At 37.3% G+C, this 18,774-nt stretch overlaps 2 protein-coding genes across 2 annotated transcripts; both read left to right on the top strand.

Annotated features, from left to right (window-relative positions):
• The first annotated feature begins 124 nt into the window (after positions 1 to 124).
• Positions 125 to 7,942, top strand: LOC125032981 (putative uncharacterized protein DDB_G0282133). The gene is made up of 2 exons (XM_047624422.1): positions 125 to 249; positions 673 to 7,942. The coding sequence occupies exon 2, from the start codon at positions 908 to 910 to the stop codon at positions 7,811 to 7,813; it is 6,906 nt and encodes a 2,301-aa protein (XP_047480378.1). The 5' UTR covers positions 125 to 249; positions 673 to 907; the 3' UTR covers positions 7,814 to 7,942.
• Positions 7,889 to 11,727, top strand: LOC125032688 (putative uncharacterized protein DDB_G0282133). Its single transcript, XM_047623944.1, has 4 exons — positions 7,889 to 7,938; positions 8,064 to 8,359; positions 8,908 to 11,239; positions 11,559 to 11,727. The coding sequence occupies exons 1-4, from the start codon at positions 7,889 to 7,891 to the stop codon at positions 11,725 to 11,727; spliced, it is 2,847 nt and encodes a 948-aa protein (XP_047479900.1).
• The last annotated feature ends 7,047 nt before the right edge of the window (positions 11,728 to 18,774 follow it).

The following is an 18,774-nucleotide window of genomic DNA, read 5'->3' as shown; positions in this document are numbered from 1 at the left end:
CGGTGTAGGGTGCCCCTATCCTCCTTCTAACTTCCCTCTTATTAAAAATAAAGCCTGGTAACTGGTTTAAACAATGACATCTAAACTAAAGCAGCAATGCTTCCAAAACCGCCACGCCAGTTTTGAGAAACTGAAGCTGCTATATACTCATAAAAAATCCATAAATCCGACATCTACCAGCTGTCCTCTTGGCTTCTTTTGGTGGCAGTGAAAGAACATCAGGTGTCTCTACCTCCAAGGTTTCTGGAAGTAAGTTACTGGTTATGGGTGGATACATACTCTTTTTCGCTCATTGAATAAGTCCAATTGTATGACAATAAATCTTAATAGTGAATAATGGGGTGGATTCAACACTTTGTCTATTTCATGTTAAGCATTTTAAGGATACATTACAAGATTTGTAGCTTGTGATGCCAAATTATGGAACATGTTTTGGATCCACTACTAAATAAACCTCAATATCTTCTAAATATCTTTATGTTTTATTTTATGTTTTAGTTCATCTACATTAAGAAAATGAAATATTTCATCTATTTTTTTTCATAATTTTCTTCATCTGTCAAATCCTGGGTAATATAATATGTCCTATTGCCGTAGAATATATATATATATATATATATATATTTATATATTAATATATTTTAACAAGTTAATGCATCATAATATTTTCAGATTTACCCATGCTGATCGGCCTGGATTCTTCAGTAATCATAACATTGAGATTAAGAAGCCCGAACGACCTGCCCAACAAGATTTACAATCGAATTTCAAGCATCAGTTTGGATTGTCCTTAGTACAAACAGTTTCTGAAAACAATGACTCGCAACTGAGCAGTAGGTCACAATTTACAACATCCAGTCACTTTTCAGAACCATATTTTGCTGAGGAAGGCCCACAGCGAAAGTTGATGCAAAATGACCAAATGCGATCAAGATTTCAGTATAAGGACCAGAATGAGGTACAGTTAATTCAGAATAGCCAAATTCCTCCTCAATATGATTACATGGCTTTACAAAGGCAACAAGAGATTCACTTGGGCCACCAGACACTGCCAGCTAAATACTTCGCATCTCAGGCCCCACACATTACTTATCTGTCACTTTGGCCTCGTCAAACGTTCGGAGAAGAGAGTCTGCTAAGAAATATCAGGCCACAACGTCAGCAGAAAGACCCCTATGATGTACATTCTCAACAGAATGACTTCTTTGATTTACAGACCCAGGAGTCAGCATCATCATATCTGTTGAAGACCATCGATGGTCTCGAGACAGACCACAGACGAAGAATTGGTCTTACCTTAGACTTAACCAGGCCACACAGTGAACGTAATACTCAGCAGACACAACAGAATGACTTCACAGGAAAGCAAAAGTTCAGTCATACAGAATTGCATAACAAATTCAAGAGAGACAGCCAACATGCCCAAATACAACAGGAAAATTTATTTTCAAATGATCAGATTCTTCAACAGAAGTCAACGAATAGCGATCAAGACTCTCATCAAAACCAACAGTTTCAACATGTCATGAATAACCATCAGCTTTCACATGGAATTTTACTAAGAGACAATCAATTTCAACAACAAACTGCATTCAGCAACAACCAATTTCATCAAGAGGTCCAATCAAATAACCATTCTCAGCAAAGGCAACTGCCTGATGACAGCCGGTTTCAACATGATACTTTGGTAAATAATCAATTTCAGCAACAAAATCTCTTCAACAATGATTATTTTCAGCAAGAAATTCTCCCATATAATGAGTCTCATCAAAATCGTTTCAAAAACAATCAGTTGCAGCAAGAAACCCTGCTAGCTCAAAAGTTTCAGGAAGAAACCCAACCCAACAAACATATTTTGAATCTTCAGCAAGAACAGATAGAACATCAAACTCACCATAATGAAACCTTTGAAACTAGCGTCATAATTTCTAGAGATCAAATTAATAATTCGTTTCGAGTACATAATCACCCATTCACATCGACAGCCCAACAGAACGGACAATTGGAATCGGCTGTTCATTTCCATAGGCAGTCTGAACGAAATATTCATCAAAGCACTCAATCACATCCTCATAATCTTCAGAGTGAATTAAGAGAAAGAAATCCTCAAAACACACAATTCAATCCACTCGTTATAAACAGTAGATTAACAGAACAACAAAATAATATAAATCCACAGATCCAACATGGCATCATCATTTCTCAAAACCAAGTGACTAATTCTTCCAAAGTACAAAAGGCAACACATAGCTCTCACTTTACAACAGCACAGCAAATTGAACAGCTGGAATCACTTATCCTTCCAAATGGACAATCAGAAAATTCTCAAATCAAACAGTCAGAAGTGCAGATACCACAGACTTTACAACCCGGATGGCAAATTCTCCTAACAGGACAAGCAGAACCAGGCCGCCTTGAAAACACCCAATCAGATGAACAAACTCAGAGCAGAGGTTTCAGAGAACAAAGAAATGCCCAACAACTGAAGCCAGATTTTCACATCCAAGTAGGCGAAACAAGCCAAAGTCATCCTCAACACATACAATCAGATCTTATCCTCGCAGTTGACTTAGCAAAGAAAAGGCCTCGCGTCACAAAATCCAATCCACTTACACAAGGAAGTGGATTAAGGGAACAAAGCAACCCCCAAACTGCTATCTCCAATTCACAAAGTGAACATTTCACACCGCAGAATTTGCATATTGACTTTGAACCTTTCTCATTATCTATTACCACTGGACATCAGAATGAAGAAAATAAATTTCTCAACAACTTCGATTTACAAAGCATGGAGAGGATTCACTCTGAAAATACAGATCTGCTGAGGAATCACCATTCTGTCTCTGCTAATGGTGGTGCCATTACCTTGCACTCCGATCAACCAAATTTTGAGGTGAGTACTGTTAAACCCCCCAATTGGACTAATGAACAGACAAAATCACAAAGCTTTGGGAATACTGGGCTCCAGGCGCAAAATCCTCAGGGTAATTTCGAGTCTCAAGATCATTTTGAAGTACATACTTCTCAACAAAATATTGAATCACAGAATATTCAGAACAAATTAGATTTTCGGAATCCAAATAATCTTTTTCGAAATCAGACTGACACAGAAAACTTAAATCCACAGAAACAAAATAGTTCTGGTTTTCAAATTCAAAACAATGAGTCACTTAATCACAATCACTTTGATTCTCAAAATCAGAATCACTTTAATTCTCAAAATCAGAATCCCTTTAATTCTCAAAATCAGAATCCCTTTAATTCTCAAAATCAGAATCACTTTAATTCTCAAAATCAGAATCACAACTTTCAAATTCAAAACTTCAATTTGCATGTGCAAAATCAAAATCAGAATAATTTCGAGGATCAAAATCAAAACAATTTACAGCTTCAAAATCAAAAAGAGAATCTTAGACAAATGAATAGTGAAAACAACTTACACAGTCAAGAAACTAATCAGAGCAATTCTGAAATTCACATTCAAAATCAGACTCAAAATCATAATATCTTTCAACGTCAAAATGAGAATAGGACCGATTTCCACACTCAGAGCCAAAATCAAAATAACTTCCAAAGTGACATCTTCCACAATACTCAAACCACCAGAAGTAAAAGTCAAAATCAGAATGCCCTTTTGAATCAAAATGAATTCGTAAATAAAGATCAGAATGTGTTCCTAAGTCAAAATCACGACAAGAATGAATTCCAAGCCGACAATCAAAATCTGAATAACGCCAAACTTCCAATTCGACCACAAATTAACTTCCCAGACCTAAACAGAAATTGGGATAACGTTCAATTTCAAAATCTGAATAACGCCAAACTTCCAATTCGACCACAAAATAACTTCCAGTCTCATCATGAAAATCAGAGTAACTTCGTGAATCTAAACAGAAATCATGATAACTCTCACGCTCAAATTCAAAACCATAGCAACTTACAAACTCAAACCCTAAATCAAAATATTTTTTCTCAAAATCAAAATAACTTTCAGAATCAAAAACAAAATTTCAATTTCGTCAACTCTCAACTTCACAGTCAGAAAAATGTGACTCGAAATCAAAACCATAACAACTTCCCAAATCAACAGGAAAGTGACTTCCTGAATCCAAACCAGAATCAGAATAACTTCCAGCCTCAAACTCAAAATGACTTCCTAACTCAAAGGCAGGATCAGACTAACTTCCAATTTGAAACGCAAAATCAGAATAACTTCCAATTTGAAACGCAAAATCAGAATAACTTCCAATTTGAAACGCAAAATCAGAATAGTTTTGCAAATCAGAATCATAATGACTTCCAATTCCAAACTCAAGATCAAAATAACTTCCTAAATCAAAATAGCTTCCAATCTGAACCTCAAAATCAGAAATTTGTAGATCAAAGCCAGGATCAAAATAGTTTTCAATCTCAAACCCCAAATCCAAGCCAGAATCAGATGAACGTCCAATTTCGAAGTCAAACTCAGGACAAATTTCCGAGTTTAAACCAGGCGAAGAACAATTCCCAGTTTCCACCTCAAAATCGGAATAACTTTATAAATCAAGACCATAGTCGGAAAAACCTCCAATTTCAAACTCAAAGTCTGAGTAACTCTGGAAATCAAAACGAGAATGAAAATAAATTCAAATCTGAAGTTCAAAACCAGGAAAGATTTGCAAGTCAAAACCAGGATCAGAATAGCGTGCAGTTTCAAACTCAAAATCCAGACAACTTTCTAAATCCAAACTATCAGAATAACTTCCAGTCTCAAATTCAAAATGGCTTTCTAAATCGCGCCCAAAATCAAAATCAGGATCGCAGTAACTCTCAGCCTCCTACCCAAGATTGGAATCATTTCCTAAATCAAAGCCAGAATCAAGACTTCCAACTTCAATATCAAAATAGGAACTTTCAAAATCAAAACCGAGATCAGAATAACTTTCTAAGCCAAATCCAAAATCACAACTCCCACTCTCTAAATCAACATCGAAATAACTTTCTAAATCAAAACCAAGATCAGAATAACTCCCAATTTCTTATTCAAAATCAGAATAACTTTCTAAATCAAAACCAAGATCAGAATAACTTTCTAAACCAAAACCAAGATCAGAATAACTCTCAATTTCCTATTCAAAATCAGAATAACTTTCTAAATCAAAACCAAGATCAGAATAACACCCAATTTCCTATTCAAAATCAGAATAACTTTCTAAATCAAAACCAAGATCAGAATAACTTTCTAAATCAAAACCAAGATCAGAATAACTTTCTAAATCAAAACCAAGATCAGAATAACTACCAATTTCCTATTCAAAATCAGAATAACTTTCTAAATCAAAACCAAGATCAGAATAACACCCAATTTCCTATTCAAAATCAGAATAACTTTCTAAATCAAAACCAAAATCAGAATAACTTTCTCAATCAAAACCAAGATCAGAATAACTTTTTAAATCAAAACCAAGATCAGAATATCTTTCTAAATCAAAACCAAGATCAGAATAACTTTCTAAATCAAAACCAAAATCAGAATAACTTTCTAAATCAAAACCAAAATCAGAATAACTTTTTAAATCAAAACCAAGATCAGAATAACTTTCTAAGCCAAATCCAAAATCATAACTCCCACTCTCTAAATCAACATCGAAATAACTTTCTAAATCAAAACCAAGATCAGAATAACTCCCAATTTCCTATTCAAAATCAGAATAACTTTCTAAATCAAAACCAAGATCAGAATAACTTTCTAAACCAAAACCAAGATCAGAATAACTCTCAATTTCCTATTCAAAATCAGAATAACTTTCTAAATCAAAACCAAGATCAGAATAACTTTCTAAATCAAAACCAAAATCAGAATAACTTTCTAAATCAAAACCAAGATCAGAATAACTCCCAATTTTCTATTCAAAATCAGAATAACTTTCTAAATCAAAACCAAGATCAGAATAACTTTCTAAATCAAAACCTAGATCAGAATAACTTTCTAAATCAAAACCAAAATCAGAATAACTTTCTAAATCAAAACCAAGATCAGAATAACTTTCTAAATCAAAACCTAGATCAGAATAACTTTTTAAATCAAAACCAAGATCAGAATAACTTTCTAAATCAAAACCTAGATCAGAATAACTTTCTAAATCAAAACCAAAATCAGAATAACTTTCTAAATCAAAACCAAAATCAGAATAACTTTCTAAATCAAAACCAAGATCAGAATAACTTTTTAAATCAAAACCAAGATCAGAATAACTTTCTAAATCAAAACCAAGATCAGAATAACTTTCTAAATCAAAACCAAAATCAGAATAACTTTCTAAATCAAAACCAAGATCAGAATAACTCCCAATTTCCTATTCAAAATCAGAATAACTTTCTAAATCAAAACCAAAATCAGAATAACTTTCTAAATCAAAACCAAGATCAGAATAACTTTCTAAATCAAAACCAAGATCAGAATAACTTTCTAAATCAAAACCAAAATCAGAATAACTTTCTAAATCAAAACCAAGATCAGAATAACTCCCAATTTTCTATTAAAAATCAGAATAACTTTCTAAATCAAAACCAAGATCAGAATAACTACCAATTTCCTATTCAAAATCAGAATAACTTTCTAAATCAAAACCAAAATCAGAATAACTTTCTAAATCAAAACCAAAATCAGAATAACTTTCTAAATCAAAACCAAGATCAGAATAACTCCCAATTTTCTATTCAAAATCAGAATAACTTTCTAAATCAAAACCAAAATCAGAATAACTTTCTAAATCAAAACCAAAATCAGAATAACTTTCTAAATCAAAACCAAGATCAGAATAACTCCCAATTTCCTATTCAAAATCAGATTAACTTTCTAAATCAGAACCGTGATCAGCAAAACCAATCTCAAAGCCAAAATCAGACCACCTTCTCAAGTGAAAATCTTGGAAAGGCGTTACTACAAACATTCGGTCAACAGCACGAACCTTCAAGAAACAACGAATCAAGTTTTCTAAACCAGAGTAGTGATGATTTCCAAAAGTCCAACGAAAGTGTGTTTCAAAATCAACCATTTCCCGGAGAATCTATTGCTGAAAATCCCTTGGTTACCCGTGCTGTTCAGATATCGTCTGGTCAGAGTAGTAACGAAAGCAGTTCCTCTTCACATAATCAGAATTCCTTCTTACATAACGTTGATGGCATATTTGATTCGATAAATGTTCAGGGTATTCTTCATTTTGACACTAAAAACCCCCACTCAAATCTTCATTCCATAAGTAGTCAAAGCAATTTCAGTCCATCAGATATTCATAGTAATACTGACTCAAATATTCAAAGTAAGTTCGACCCTACAGCTGTAACAAGTGATTCAACTTCAAAAACTTTTCAAAATAATGTTGATCCTACAGGTATTCATAGTTTTACGAATACGCAGTTTCATCAGAGTACTTTCCAACCAATAATTTCTAATATCGGCTCAAATATTTGGAGTGATCCTACTCTGCAAAATATTCAAAACAATTTAAATTTTCGACATAATCGAAGTCATTTCGATTCACAAAATATTGTCAATACCTTTAACTTACAAACTACTCAAAATAATTCCAGTTTACAATATATTCAGAATAATTTAACCATAAATGTTCAAGGTTTGCAAAATACTCAGAATATCCTACACCAAAATGTACAAGATAGTTTTGACGTACAGAATAGTTCAAGTAATTCCAGCTTGCAAAATACTCAAAACATTTCCTTCTCCCCTACTGTTAAAAGTAATTTTGATTCACAAAATATTCAAACAGTAATACCGAGTTATTTAGTCATCAACATCTCGGGAAAACTCTTCTAGAATCTACAGATCTCGGAGTTGTACAATCAGATTCACAAAATATCGAAATATTCAATTTGGAAAAGGTAGTTAATCATGAATCTAAGGATCAGGAAAACAGAGATTTCAGGTCACAAAATCCTGAAGTTTTCGATTCAGAATTAAAATATCTTGAAAGCGGAATTTTCCAACCACCAATTAGGGAATTCACTCAAAGTGACAGTAATTCTCCAACTATTCCAAGTTCTCTTAATTCACCAAAATTTCACAGTGATTTTCATCCAGTCATCATTCAAAGTAAACAAACAACTGATAGCAGTTCACTAAATCCAGGAAATTCCGACCAACAAAACCTGGGAAAAGCTCTCTTTGGATTGACGAATTTGCAAAATAGATCATTTGAACAGCAAAAACTGGGAAACTCCGAAACGGGAAATTTAAAAGGCCATAATTCCGACACTCAGAACCTGGAGAACCTCGATTTCATACATCCTCTAAATACTCAGGACATTCCTGAATCACCAGATATTCAGAGTCATTTCAACTCAAACGATCTGAGTAATCCCAGTTTGCAAACTTTTCAAATTAATCTTACAAACAATTCTGAATCAGTAAATGTCAGCAGAATTTCCATTCACAAAATTTTCAAAGTAATTCTGAAGCACCAATAAGCCCTTTCAGCTCACAAAATCATCAGAATAACAAAAGTAATCAAGGTAATATCAATCCACAAAACAGTCAACACAATTCCGAATCTGAAAACGAGGGAAAAGCTCTTTCAGATTCAGAAGACAGCGATTTCAGGTTTTCAAATCTGGGAATTGTTGATTCTGAATTAGAATATCTCCAAAGTGGTTATTTTCAACCTCCGCTAAGGGAATTCGATCACTTCCAACCGAAAAATATTCAAAACAATTTCGATTTCCAAACCCCGAGTAGCAGCGATTCTCGAAATATTCATAATGACTTTAATTCACTCAATATTCATAGTAATGTTCAGTTATTTAGCCATCAAAGGAACAGAGATTCACAAATTGCTCCAAATGCATTCAGTTTACAAAAACATTTTGATGATTTTAATTCAGACAATTTTTCAAGTAATTTTGACCCAAAAGATATTCAGAGCAATCGTGAATCACAAAATATGCAAAACAATTTTGATTCAAAGAATATGCAACACGATACTGATTCGCAAAATACCCAAAGTAATTATGATTCAAAGAACATTAGAAGTGATTCTGATTCACAGACTATCCAAAGCAAACTTGCAATACAGAACATTCAAAATAATCTTGGCCCACAAAATATTCAAGGCAATCTAGATTTGCAGACTAATTTTGAGGCCCAAACACATGGAAAAAGCTCTTCAGAATTTCATAATCATAAGCAACAAAACCTAAAGCATTCCGACACAATACATTTAGAAAAGGATCATTTCAATTCTGAAAATCAGGAAAATACTGGTTCACAATTATTCATTCCAGGGTTTTTCCATTCACAAAATTCCAACAACCATTTCGATTCACACAACATTCAAGCATCGCAAAATATCCCGGCCAATTCTGATGATCAAATCAAACAGGACAGTTTAAATGTACGATTTGCGTCTCAGAATCTGGGAAAAAGTATCTCAGAATCAAAGAATTTTCCAAACCGATCACTCGAACCACAAAACATGAAAAATGCAGGTAATCTGCAAAATAATAATTTCCAGTCTCAAAATCTCGAAAACAGCAATTTCCAATCACAAAATCTGGAAAATCCTTTCCCGTCTCAGAATTTGGAAAACAGTAATTTTGAATCTCAATATGTGGAAAATAATAATTTCCAGTCACAGAATCTGGAGAATCATGTCCAGTCTCAGAACCAGAACAATAATTTTCAATCTCAAAATTTGGAAAAGGTTGAATCAGAATTTACATATCTACTAAGTGGACGTTTGCAGCCCCCAACGAGGGATTTCAACTATTTCGAATCAAATGGTGGTCAAAATTACTCTGATACGCAGATTTTTCAAAACAGCTTTAATCCCGAGTATACTTTGGACTCACAAAGGGGTCACATTAACACAGACTCACAAAATCGAGGTAAATTACTTTCACAGCATTCAGAATGGAGAAATTCCCATGGTATATCGGCTGAACAACAAAATCTGGAGAAAACTAGTTCAGGCGATTTAGAAAAATCTCAAAATCTGGAAGTCTTACAATCAGAGCAAGAACAGCCACAAATGTTTTTTGTAGGTCCACCGTTTAAGGAATACAATTACTCTGAATCACAAAATAAGGATTTTAAAAATGAATCAAAAATACAATTTCAAACCAACCTGTTATCACAAAATTCTGGAAACGTGGAATTTTCATCACAACCGGAACACTTCACGACCCAAAACTTCCAAAGGAATCCGTCAGTGTCACACAATCAGGAAAATGGAGTAGTTGAAACACACAATCAGGCAAGAAATGACTTCCTGAACGTAGATTCTGAAGTTCAGAATGGTCATAGTGGCCGTATGCCATCGACTTCTCTCTTGAATGGTAACCAAAAGCCGCAGATAATGGCAGCTGTTGGCATTAAGAATTCACAGATACAAAGATTCGAAAACTTGGGGCGACCACGCAATTCTCCAAGCAATCAGGCTCGAGTTCAAGACGAAGAAAATCACGTCCCAGAGCCCAGAGCTCAGGAAATTATCTCAGCACCTGAAACTCAGGAGGCCCAAGAAGGTGGAAACAGTAAAACTAGTCAACTTCAAACTCAGTCAGTTCACATGACGCAACAAAACAATAATGTGCAGATTCAAGTAACGGAAAATCATGATAATGAAGCGCATATACTTCACGAAAACAGCTCCGGGTTACGTAGTTTGAAAACTGTCCATATTCAGTCACCAACCCAATTTTTCAATAGTTTCGAGCCATTGCGTTTACAAGATGGCGATAACTGGAGATCAAATAGAGATAATTTGTTGCCTCAAATTCAGACAGCTGATCTTCAAGTCAAATCTGAAAATGCAGAAAGCGTTGATCTAATATCTCAAAGTGGCTCTCAGTCAAAAACTTTACAAAACTCAACTAATAGCGAGGGTAGACCAAGCATTCAGCTAAATGGCCACGTACTCCCACACACCACGCACCATGACCTACTGTCCCACGCGTCTCAGCCTGAGGGAAGCGTGGGGAATTCACAGGTTATAAAGAATGATCAGTTGGCATCTGAGGGCAGTCAACGTGATCAACTGCGATTGCAGTCACAGAACAGTCAAATAGACGACCAGTTGCACCCACCGGTCATCATGATCAATTACAGCAACATAACCAACATAGGTCAGCTGCAACCACAGAGTCAGAATGAACAGTTGCAAGCACAGATAGATCAGGATATTACTTTCCCATTGCCAGATCAACAGAGACACCAAACGCGAGCTCAAAGTAGAGAAAGCAGAAAGTCAGAGACACGAATTCCTCCGCCTGAACCACAAGGAATCAAAACAGGTCGCATTTATTTTTCAGGTCAAGCCTTTCGAGCGAAACATTTAAAAAGCCATACTTTAGATGCGCAACTTAGACAATCACGAAATCTTACTGGAAACCCACTGTATAACCATTCACACACTGAGTCCAGTGCAGAGTCTCATAACAACACAAATAAACAATCACAAAATCACACACGAGAATCACAGAACCAACTACCACAAACGAACTCCCAATCATATGATCATTCACGAGTGAACTCACATTCACAAACTATATCCAAATCACAACAGAATCAACCGCAAACGAACTTCCAATCACAACACAAACAAGCACACACGAACGCCCAATCCCAACCCGAGCCATCACAAACCCATTCCCAATCACGGCGCAAGCAAAGCACGCATTCGAGACGTCGTATTCGCCCAAACGACCCCTCCGAAGCTCCGAATTTCCCGGTGATACATTTCGAATCCGAAAAGCTTCAACCGGACAAGGAAGAGAGGTCGAAGCGCATGGACCGTCCAGAATTTAGCCAACCCTTGTTATTTGTAATGTATACTAAGTGAATATTTTGACATTTTTTACGGTTTTTATTTTGTTAGTTCCTTTCTTTCATTTGTTTGTCTTGTGTGTGTGTGTGTGTTAAGTGTTTAAATCTTTGTTTTCTATACTGAAGTTCATTATATCTGTTGAAATTATTCTCTTTTCTCCTTTTTTTTTTGGGGGGGGGGGATTCAATGTTCATCATCCAGTAATGTTAAACATCATCTAGTCAATAATCAACAAGGCTTTTCTCGTTTCTGTATGCCTTTTTTCTTAGGACTCTTATCATGTTTTCGTGCCACTGATATAATCAACAAGCTTTATGATGCAATCATTGGCATTATAACTGTTGAATTGTTATATATTTTCAATAAACATATAATAACTTTTTAGTTTGTTATTGCTCCTGTTATACGGGAACCCTTGTTACTGATATATCATTAGTAATATATATGTTTCTATGTGTGTGTATATATACATATATATATATATATATATATATATATATATATATATATATATACACACACATGCATGTATGTACATATCTAAAAATACATATAGGTATACACACACACACACACACACACACACACACACACACACACACACACACACACATATATATATATATATATATATATATATATATATATATATATATATGTAAAGTGATGATATGTAAGAAGGAATTTGTAAATATTATAAATCTTAAATGCTGTGTGATGTGCCTTAAGATTTAAGAATCACAGGCAATACTAATGATAACATCTATAGAAATAGTATCAGTGATATTGCAGATAACTGATATTAATCACAAAAATAATAAAGTTAATAATAAAGATATAATCAGCAAATAATAATGATAGACCTTTATCATAACAATAACCACAGAAATGATGCTAATTATTGTAACGACGACGATGATGACATGATAACGATAATGATGACAATAGTAATGATAAAGACAGTACCAGCTATATAAAAGTTACCTTCTCGCCAGTGTGCATAACCTTGCCCTTACAAATGCGAACAGAAAGGTTGCAAAACTATAAAGGTGTTTTGTAAATATTGAAGTTACGAGTATCCTGTGACGTGCAATTGTGTGCGCTTGCTTCAAAATAAGAAAGCTAAAGGAGAGAGAAAAATATTTTTAGAGAAGCAAAAGAAAATTAAAAAAGAAAGAAAAACAATAAAAACAGAGGGTGGGAGAACCAGATATATTTATTTGTGTGTGTGTGTGTGTGTGTGTGTGCATATATACATGTATATACATACACACAGACACACACACACACATATATACATATATATGTATATATACATATACATACATATATATATTTATATATACATATTTGTATATAAATATGTATATATATGTGTATATAAATATATATGTATATGTATATATATATACATATATACACACATATGATTGTCATTGTATTATTATTATCATTGACATCATATTTATTATTATTATTGTTATTACCATTACTGTTAATTGCATTGGTATTATTATCGCTGTCATCATTAATATTTTTATCATCATTATCATTGTTATTATTATTATAATGTCACTATTATCATAATTATCTTTTTTATCTTTATTATAATTATTATTGTTATTATTGTAATTATTATTATCCTCATTATGACTATTATCACTATCATTAGTAATATTAATGGCATCATTATCGTTATTATCAATGTTTTTGATATTACTATTATCATCAGTATTATCATTATTATTACTATTTTATCATTATTTTTTATGTTATTATTTCTAGTGTTATATTGTTATTATTATTATCATCATTACTATTTACCTTCTTTATTATTACTAATATTGTTATCATAACCACTGATTCAGTATCATTACCATATACATAATTATTATTATCGTTATAAACATTATCATCATTGTTATTGATATCAGTAATATTATTGATATTGTTATTACCATATTATTGTTATTATTAATGCTACCATTATTATCATCATTGCTTGTATCATTATTATCAGAATTATTATCATTACTATCCCAATTATTATTATTATCCCAATTATTATTATTATTATTGTTATTATTATTATTACTATTGCCATTGCAGCCATCATTGTTAGTATTATCATCATTATTATTGTTATTCTTTCGTTATTGTTACAATATATTATCATTATCATTACTGTTCTTGTTCTCATTAGTATAATCATTAACATAATTATTATCCTCGTTATTATTATGATCATTATGTTATGATCATCATTATCATGATTAGTAGCATTACCATTATTATTGTTACCATTGCTAACATTACTATCAATATAGTCTTTTTTATCATTATTATTATTACTCTCATTATTGTTACTAATATTTTCGTCATCATCATATTTATTATCATTATTATCCTCCTCATAATTCCTATAATGTGGCTCCTATTCTGTTATTATTAAATGCTCTTCAGTATCAAGACTTATTATGTTAGACTAATAAATGTTTAGATGTTCTCATTAATTGAAATGTAACTTCAAATAATTAATCAATGACTTGAAATATTAGTACTATCAGATATCTGAATATATATATATATATATATATATATATATATATATATATGAAAATATAAGCGCGTTATAACCGATAGTTTCGAAGCAAGCTGTCACTGGATCAGAAGGTCACCAGGATCTCTTTTTGCCACTGAACAAAACAATAATGGACAAGGAGAAAGAGGGAGACACGAAGAGAGAAAAAGAAAGAGGAAAAAAAAAAAAAAATTATCACAGGCATCAAGACACTTCCTTCTCCTCGATCCAATACATCTGGATACACAGTAAAAAATCACATGTGTAAAAATGTAAAGATGCATTTATATATGCATAGAGAGACAGACAGATAGACAGAGAGGTAGACAGATAGATGGATGAACGGTTAAACTGAAGAAGGAGAGGGTAAATAAGTGTCGAGCCTGATGCTGGAAAATCTCGCTCTCTTGTGTTTTGCCTTCAGCACTTGCAGTGGGTGAGTCATTGCTTCCATTGAGTCGTTGGCGAGTTGTGAGTGAGTCAGTTATTGCAGCGGGGAATAATATTGTAATGAGTAAGTTATTTACTTCAGCTTGGTGAGTCGTTGCTGTAGGTGGATGAGTCGCCAAAAGTAAATTAATTAACCTCATTTTGTGATGAATGAGTCATGTCTAGAAGTGGATGAGTAGTTATCGTAATGGATTTTGCAATGGATGAGTTACTTATTGCAACGAGTCGTCCTTGACTGCGTTGCTGCTATGTCTTGACGCGCTTAAAAAAAAGTTCCAGTTCTCACTCTTCGTTCTGAGTTTAGAAAATAAGAAAATATTATTTAACTTATACATATATATATATATAGATAGATAGATGGATGTATATATAAGTATACATATATATACTATTTATAAATAACCTAACCTAACCAAGAATCGCGTTCCCTAGTCGATCGCCGCGTCCCCTAGTCGATCGCCGCGTTCCCTAGCCGATCGCCGCGTCCCCTAGTCGATCGCCGCGTTCCCTAGCCGATCGCCGCGTTCCCTAGCCGATCGCCGCGTCCCCTAGTCGATCGCCTCGTTCCCTAGTCGATCGCCGCGTTCCCTAGCCGATCGCCGCGTCCCCTAGTCGATCGCCGCGTTCCCTAGCCGATCGCCGCGTTCCCTAGCCGATCGCCGCGTCCCCTAGTCGATCGCCTCGTCCCCTAGTCGATCGCCGCGTCCCCTAGTCGATCGCCGCGTTCCCTAGCCGATCGCCGCGTCCCCTAGTCGATCGCCGCGTCCCCCAGTCGATCGCCGCGTTCCCTAGCCGATCGCTGTGTTCCCTAGCCGATCGCCGCGTCCCCTAGCCGATCGCTGTGTTCCCTAGCAGATCGCCGCGTTCCCTAGTCGATCGCCGCGTTCCCTAGTCGATCGCCGCGTCCCCTAGCCGATCGCCGCGTCCCCTAGCCGATTGCCGCGTCCCCCAGTCGATCGCCGCGTTCCCTAGCCGATCGCTGTGTTCCCTAGCCGATCGCCGCGTCCCCTAGCCGATCGCCGCGTCCCCTAGGCGATTGCCGCGTCCCCCAGTCGATCGCCGCGTTCCCTAGCCGATCGCTGTGTTCCCTTGTCGATCGCTTTGTTCCCTAGCCGATCGCTGTGTTCCCTAGCCGATCGCCGCGTCCCCTAGCCGATCGCTGTGTTCCCTAGTCGATCGCCTCGTTCCCTAGTCGATCGCCTCGTTCCCTAGTCGATCGCCTCGTTCCCTAGTCGATCGCCGCGTTCCCTAGTCGATCGCCGCGTTCCCTAGCCGATCGCTGTGTTCCCTAGCCGATCGCCGCGTCCCCCAGTCGATCGCCGCGTCCCCTAGTCGATCGCCGCTGTTCCCTAGCCGATCGCCTCTTTCCCTAGTCGATCGCCGCGTTCCCTAGCCGATCGCTGTGTTCCCTAGCCGATCGCCGCGTCCCCCTTAGTCGATCGCCGCGTCCCCCAGTCGATCGCCGCGTTCCCTAGCCGATCGCTGTGTTCCCTAGTCGATCGCCGCGTTCCCTAGTCGATCGCCGCGTCCCCTAGCCGATCGCTGTGTTCCCTAGCCGATCGCCGCGTCCCCTAGCCGATCGCTGTGTTCCCTAGTCGATCGCCGCGTTCCCTAGCCGATCGCCGCGTCCCCTAGCCGATCGCCGCGTCCCCCAGTCGATCGCCGCGTTCCCTAGCCGATCGCTGTGTTCCCTAGTCGATCGCCGCGTTCCCTAGTCGATCGCCGCGTCCCCTAGCCGATCGCTGTGCTCCCTAGCCGATCGCCGCGTCCCCTAGCCGATCGCTGTGTTCCCTAGTCGATCGCCTCGTTCCCTAGTCGATCGCCGCGTTCCCTAGTCGATCGTCGCATTCCCTAGTCGATCGCCGCGTTCCCTAGTCGATCGCCGCGTTCCCTAGTCGATCGCCGCGTTCCCTAGTCGATCGCCGCGTTCCCTAGTCGATCGCCGCGTTCCCTAGTCGATCGCCTCGTTCCCTAGTCGATCGCCGCGTTCCCTAGCCGATCGCTGTGTTCCCTTGTCGATCGCCGCGTTCCCTAGTCGATCGCCGCGTCCCCTAGCCGATCGCTGTGTTCCCTAGCCGATCGCCGCGTCCCCTAGCCGATCGCTGTGTTCCCTAGTCGGTTCCCTAGTCGATCGCCTCGTTCCCTAGTCGATCGTCGCATTCCCTAGTCGATCGCCGCGTTCCCTAGTCGATCGCCGCGTTCCCTAGTCGATCGCCGCGTTCCCTAGTCGATCGCCGCGTTCCCTAGCCGATCGCCGCGTTCCCTAGTCGATCGCCTCGTTCCCTAGTCGATCGCCGCGTTCCCTAGTCGATCGTCGCATTCCCTAGTCGATCGCCGCGTTCCCTAGTCGATCGTCGCATTCCCTAGTCGATCGCCGCGTTCCCTAGTCGATCGTTGCATTCCCTAGTCGATCGCCGCGTTCCCTAGTCGATCGCCGCGTTCCCTAGCCGATCGCCGCGTTCCCTAGTCGATCGCCGCGTTCCCTAGTCGATCGCCGCGTTCCCTAGCCGATCGCCGCGTTCCCTAGTCGATCGCCGCGTTCCCTAGTCGATCGCCGCGTTCCCTAGTCGATCGCCGCGTTCCCTTGTCGATCGCCGCGTTCCCTAGTCGATCGCCGCGTTCCCTAGTCGATCGCCGCGTTCCCTAGTCGATCGCCGCGTTCCCTAGCCGATCGCCGCGTTCCCTAGTCGATCGCCGCGTTCCCTAGTCGATCGCCGCGTTCCCTAGCAGAGTTTGGGCTCAAAATTACTTTGTGTTGTCAGTGAATTGCTTTGAATAGCCTCAGCCTCAATATTACTTACAATATTCTCAAAATTGGGGGTACTTCAATTTTTGTCATTTTTGCATTATTTAGGATATTCTGTGAAACAAGAATGCTTTGAATAATTTGTGAGTCAAAATCATTTTGAATATGCTACGATTTAAGTATATTTTTCGATTGGAAGTGATCGAATTCCGTTAGGGGTGATTGGAGAAGCTCACTTTGAAGAGATTCTAATTTAGAATCGACATTCCCCAGATTAATGACATTCCAGTGATCCTCTTTCTGGAATGCTAGTTTTTGAAAGAGCTCTCCCTTCATATTACGATTCGAAATTGAATATTTTGTTATTCTGAAGATTTCCTGAGTTTGAAATTTTTGTGAATGAGAATTCTGTTGAATGTTTTACGATTCAGAATTATTTGTAAGATTAATTTGAAGAGCGCACACGGGGATTCCTCTGAACGTCTGAGTTAAAACGACTCGGAATATTTGGGAAATCAGGAATACTCACAGTATTTAGAGAATGTATGAAATCGAGGTTTTCCAGATACTTTGAGTCGGAATTTTGGCCTTTCAGATTTACTGTTTCAGAGTTCTTCAGATTTTGATGTTCAAATGTTCTATTATGCAAATTCGTCAATCCAAAGAGAGCTTTCCCCTGGTTTTGTTGGTCGGAATTTCCTTGATTATTTGGTTAATTGAAATTGGTGTTAATTGTTTGTTTGCTTTGAATATTGATTGGATAAAAATCACCGTGAAAATTTGTTGATATGAAAGTGCTTGGAACAGGTTTAAAATGTTTAAAATTACTGTTACTCTGATGATTTTGAATAATAAGTGAATTCCTGAATTAGTGGCTGGAAAAATTCGCTTTGAAGATATTTTAATTCTGATTCGAAGACTTCCAGATTTTGTGTTCAGAAGCGTTCTCTTGTCGAAATTCACTTTTTTTTTTTAAATCATGAAGCTGCTGCGGATCATAGTTGTATCCATTTGTGAAATGGAATTCTGTATGACTGAACTTTTGCTTTGCTAGGAGGTCATTATGTTGTATCGGCTAAGTATTATGTTCACAGTGTGGCCTGGTTATGTCTAAGGGAAGAACAATTCTTCGTCTGTGGTCTGTCTCCAGAGTCCTTTGGCCACTGATGGTCCTCAGC

The sequence above is a fragment of the Penaeus chinensis genome, chromosome 15, assembly GCF_019202785.1.
Source record: "Penaeus chinensis breed Huanghai No. 1 chromosome 15, ASM1920278v2, whole genome shotgun sequence".
Lineage (NCBI taxonomy): Eukaryota > Metazoa > Arthropoda > Malacostraca > Decapoda > Penaeidae > Penaeus > Penaeus chinensis.
The sequence above is the reverse complement of the archived record's forward strand: the minus strand, read 5'-3'. Positions and strand labels throughout refer to the sequence as shown.

Bases quoted from the DNA above. Each gene is read 5' to 3' on its own strand.
- LOC125032688 (XM_047623944.1), top strand. From the start codon at position 7,889: ATGAATCTAAGGATCAGGAAAACAGAGATTTCAGGTCACAAAATCCTG. The intron at 7,939-8,063 runs GTTTTCGATTCA...AAAATTTCACAG, and splicing joins TCAGGTCACAAAATCCTGAA to TGATTTTCATCCAGTCATCA. The intron at 11,240-11,558 runs GTCAGAGACACG...AAATCACAACAG, and splicing joins CAAAGTAGAGAAAGCAGAAA to AATCAACCGCAAACGAACTT.
- LOC125032981 (XM_047624422.1), top strand. From the start codon at position 908: ATGCAAAATGACCAAATGCGATCAAGATTTCAGTATAAGGACCAGAAT.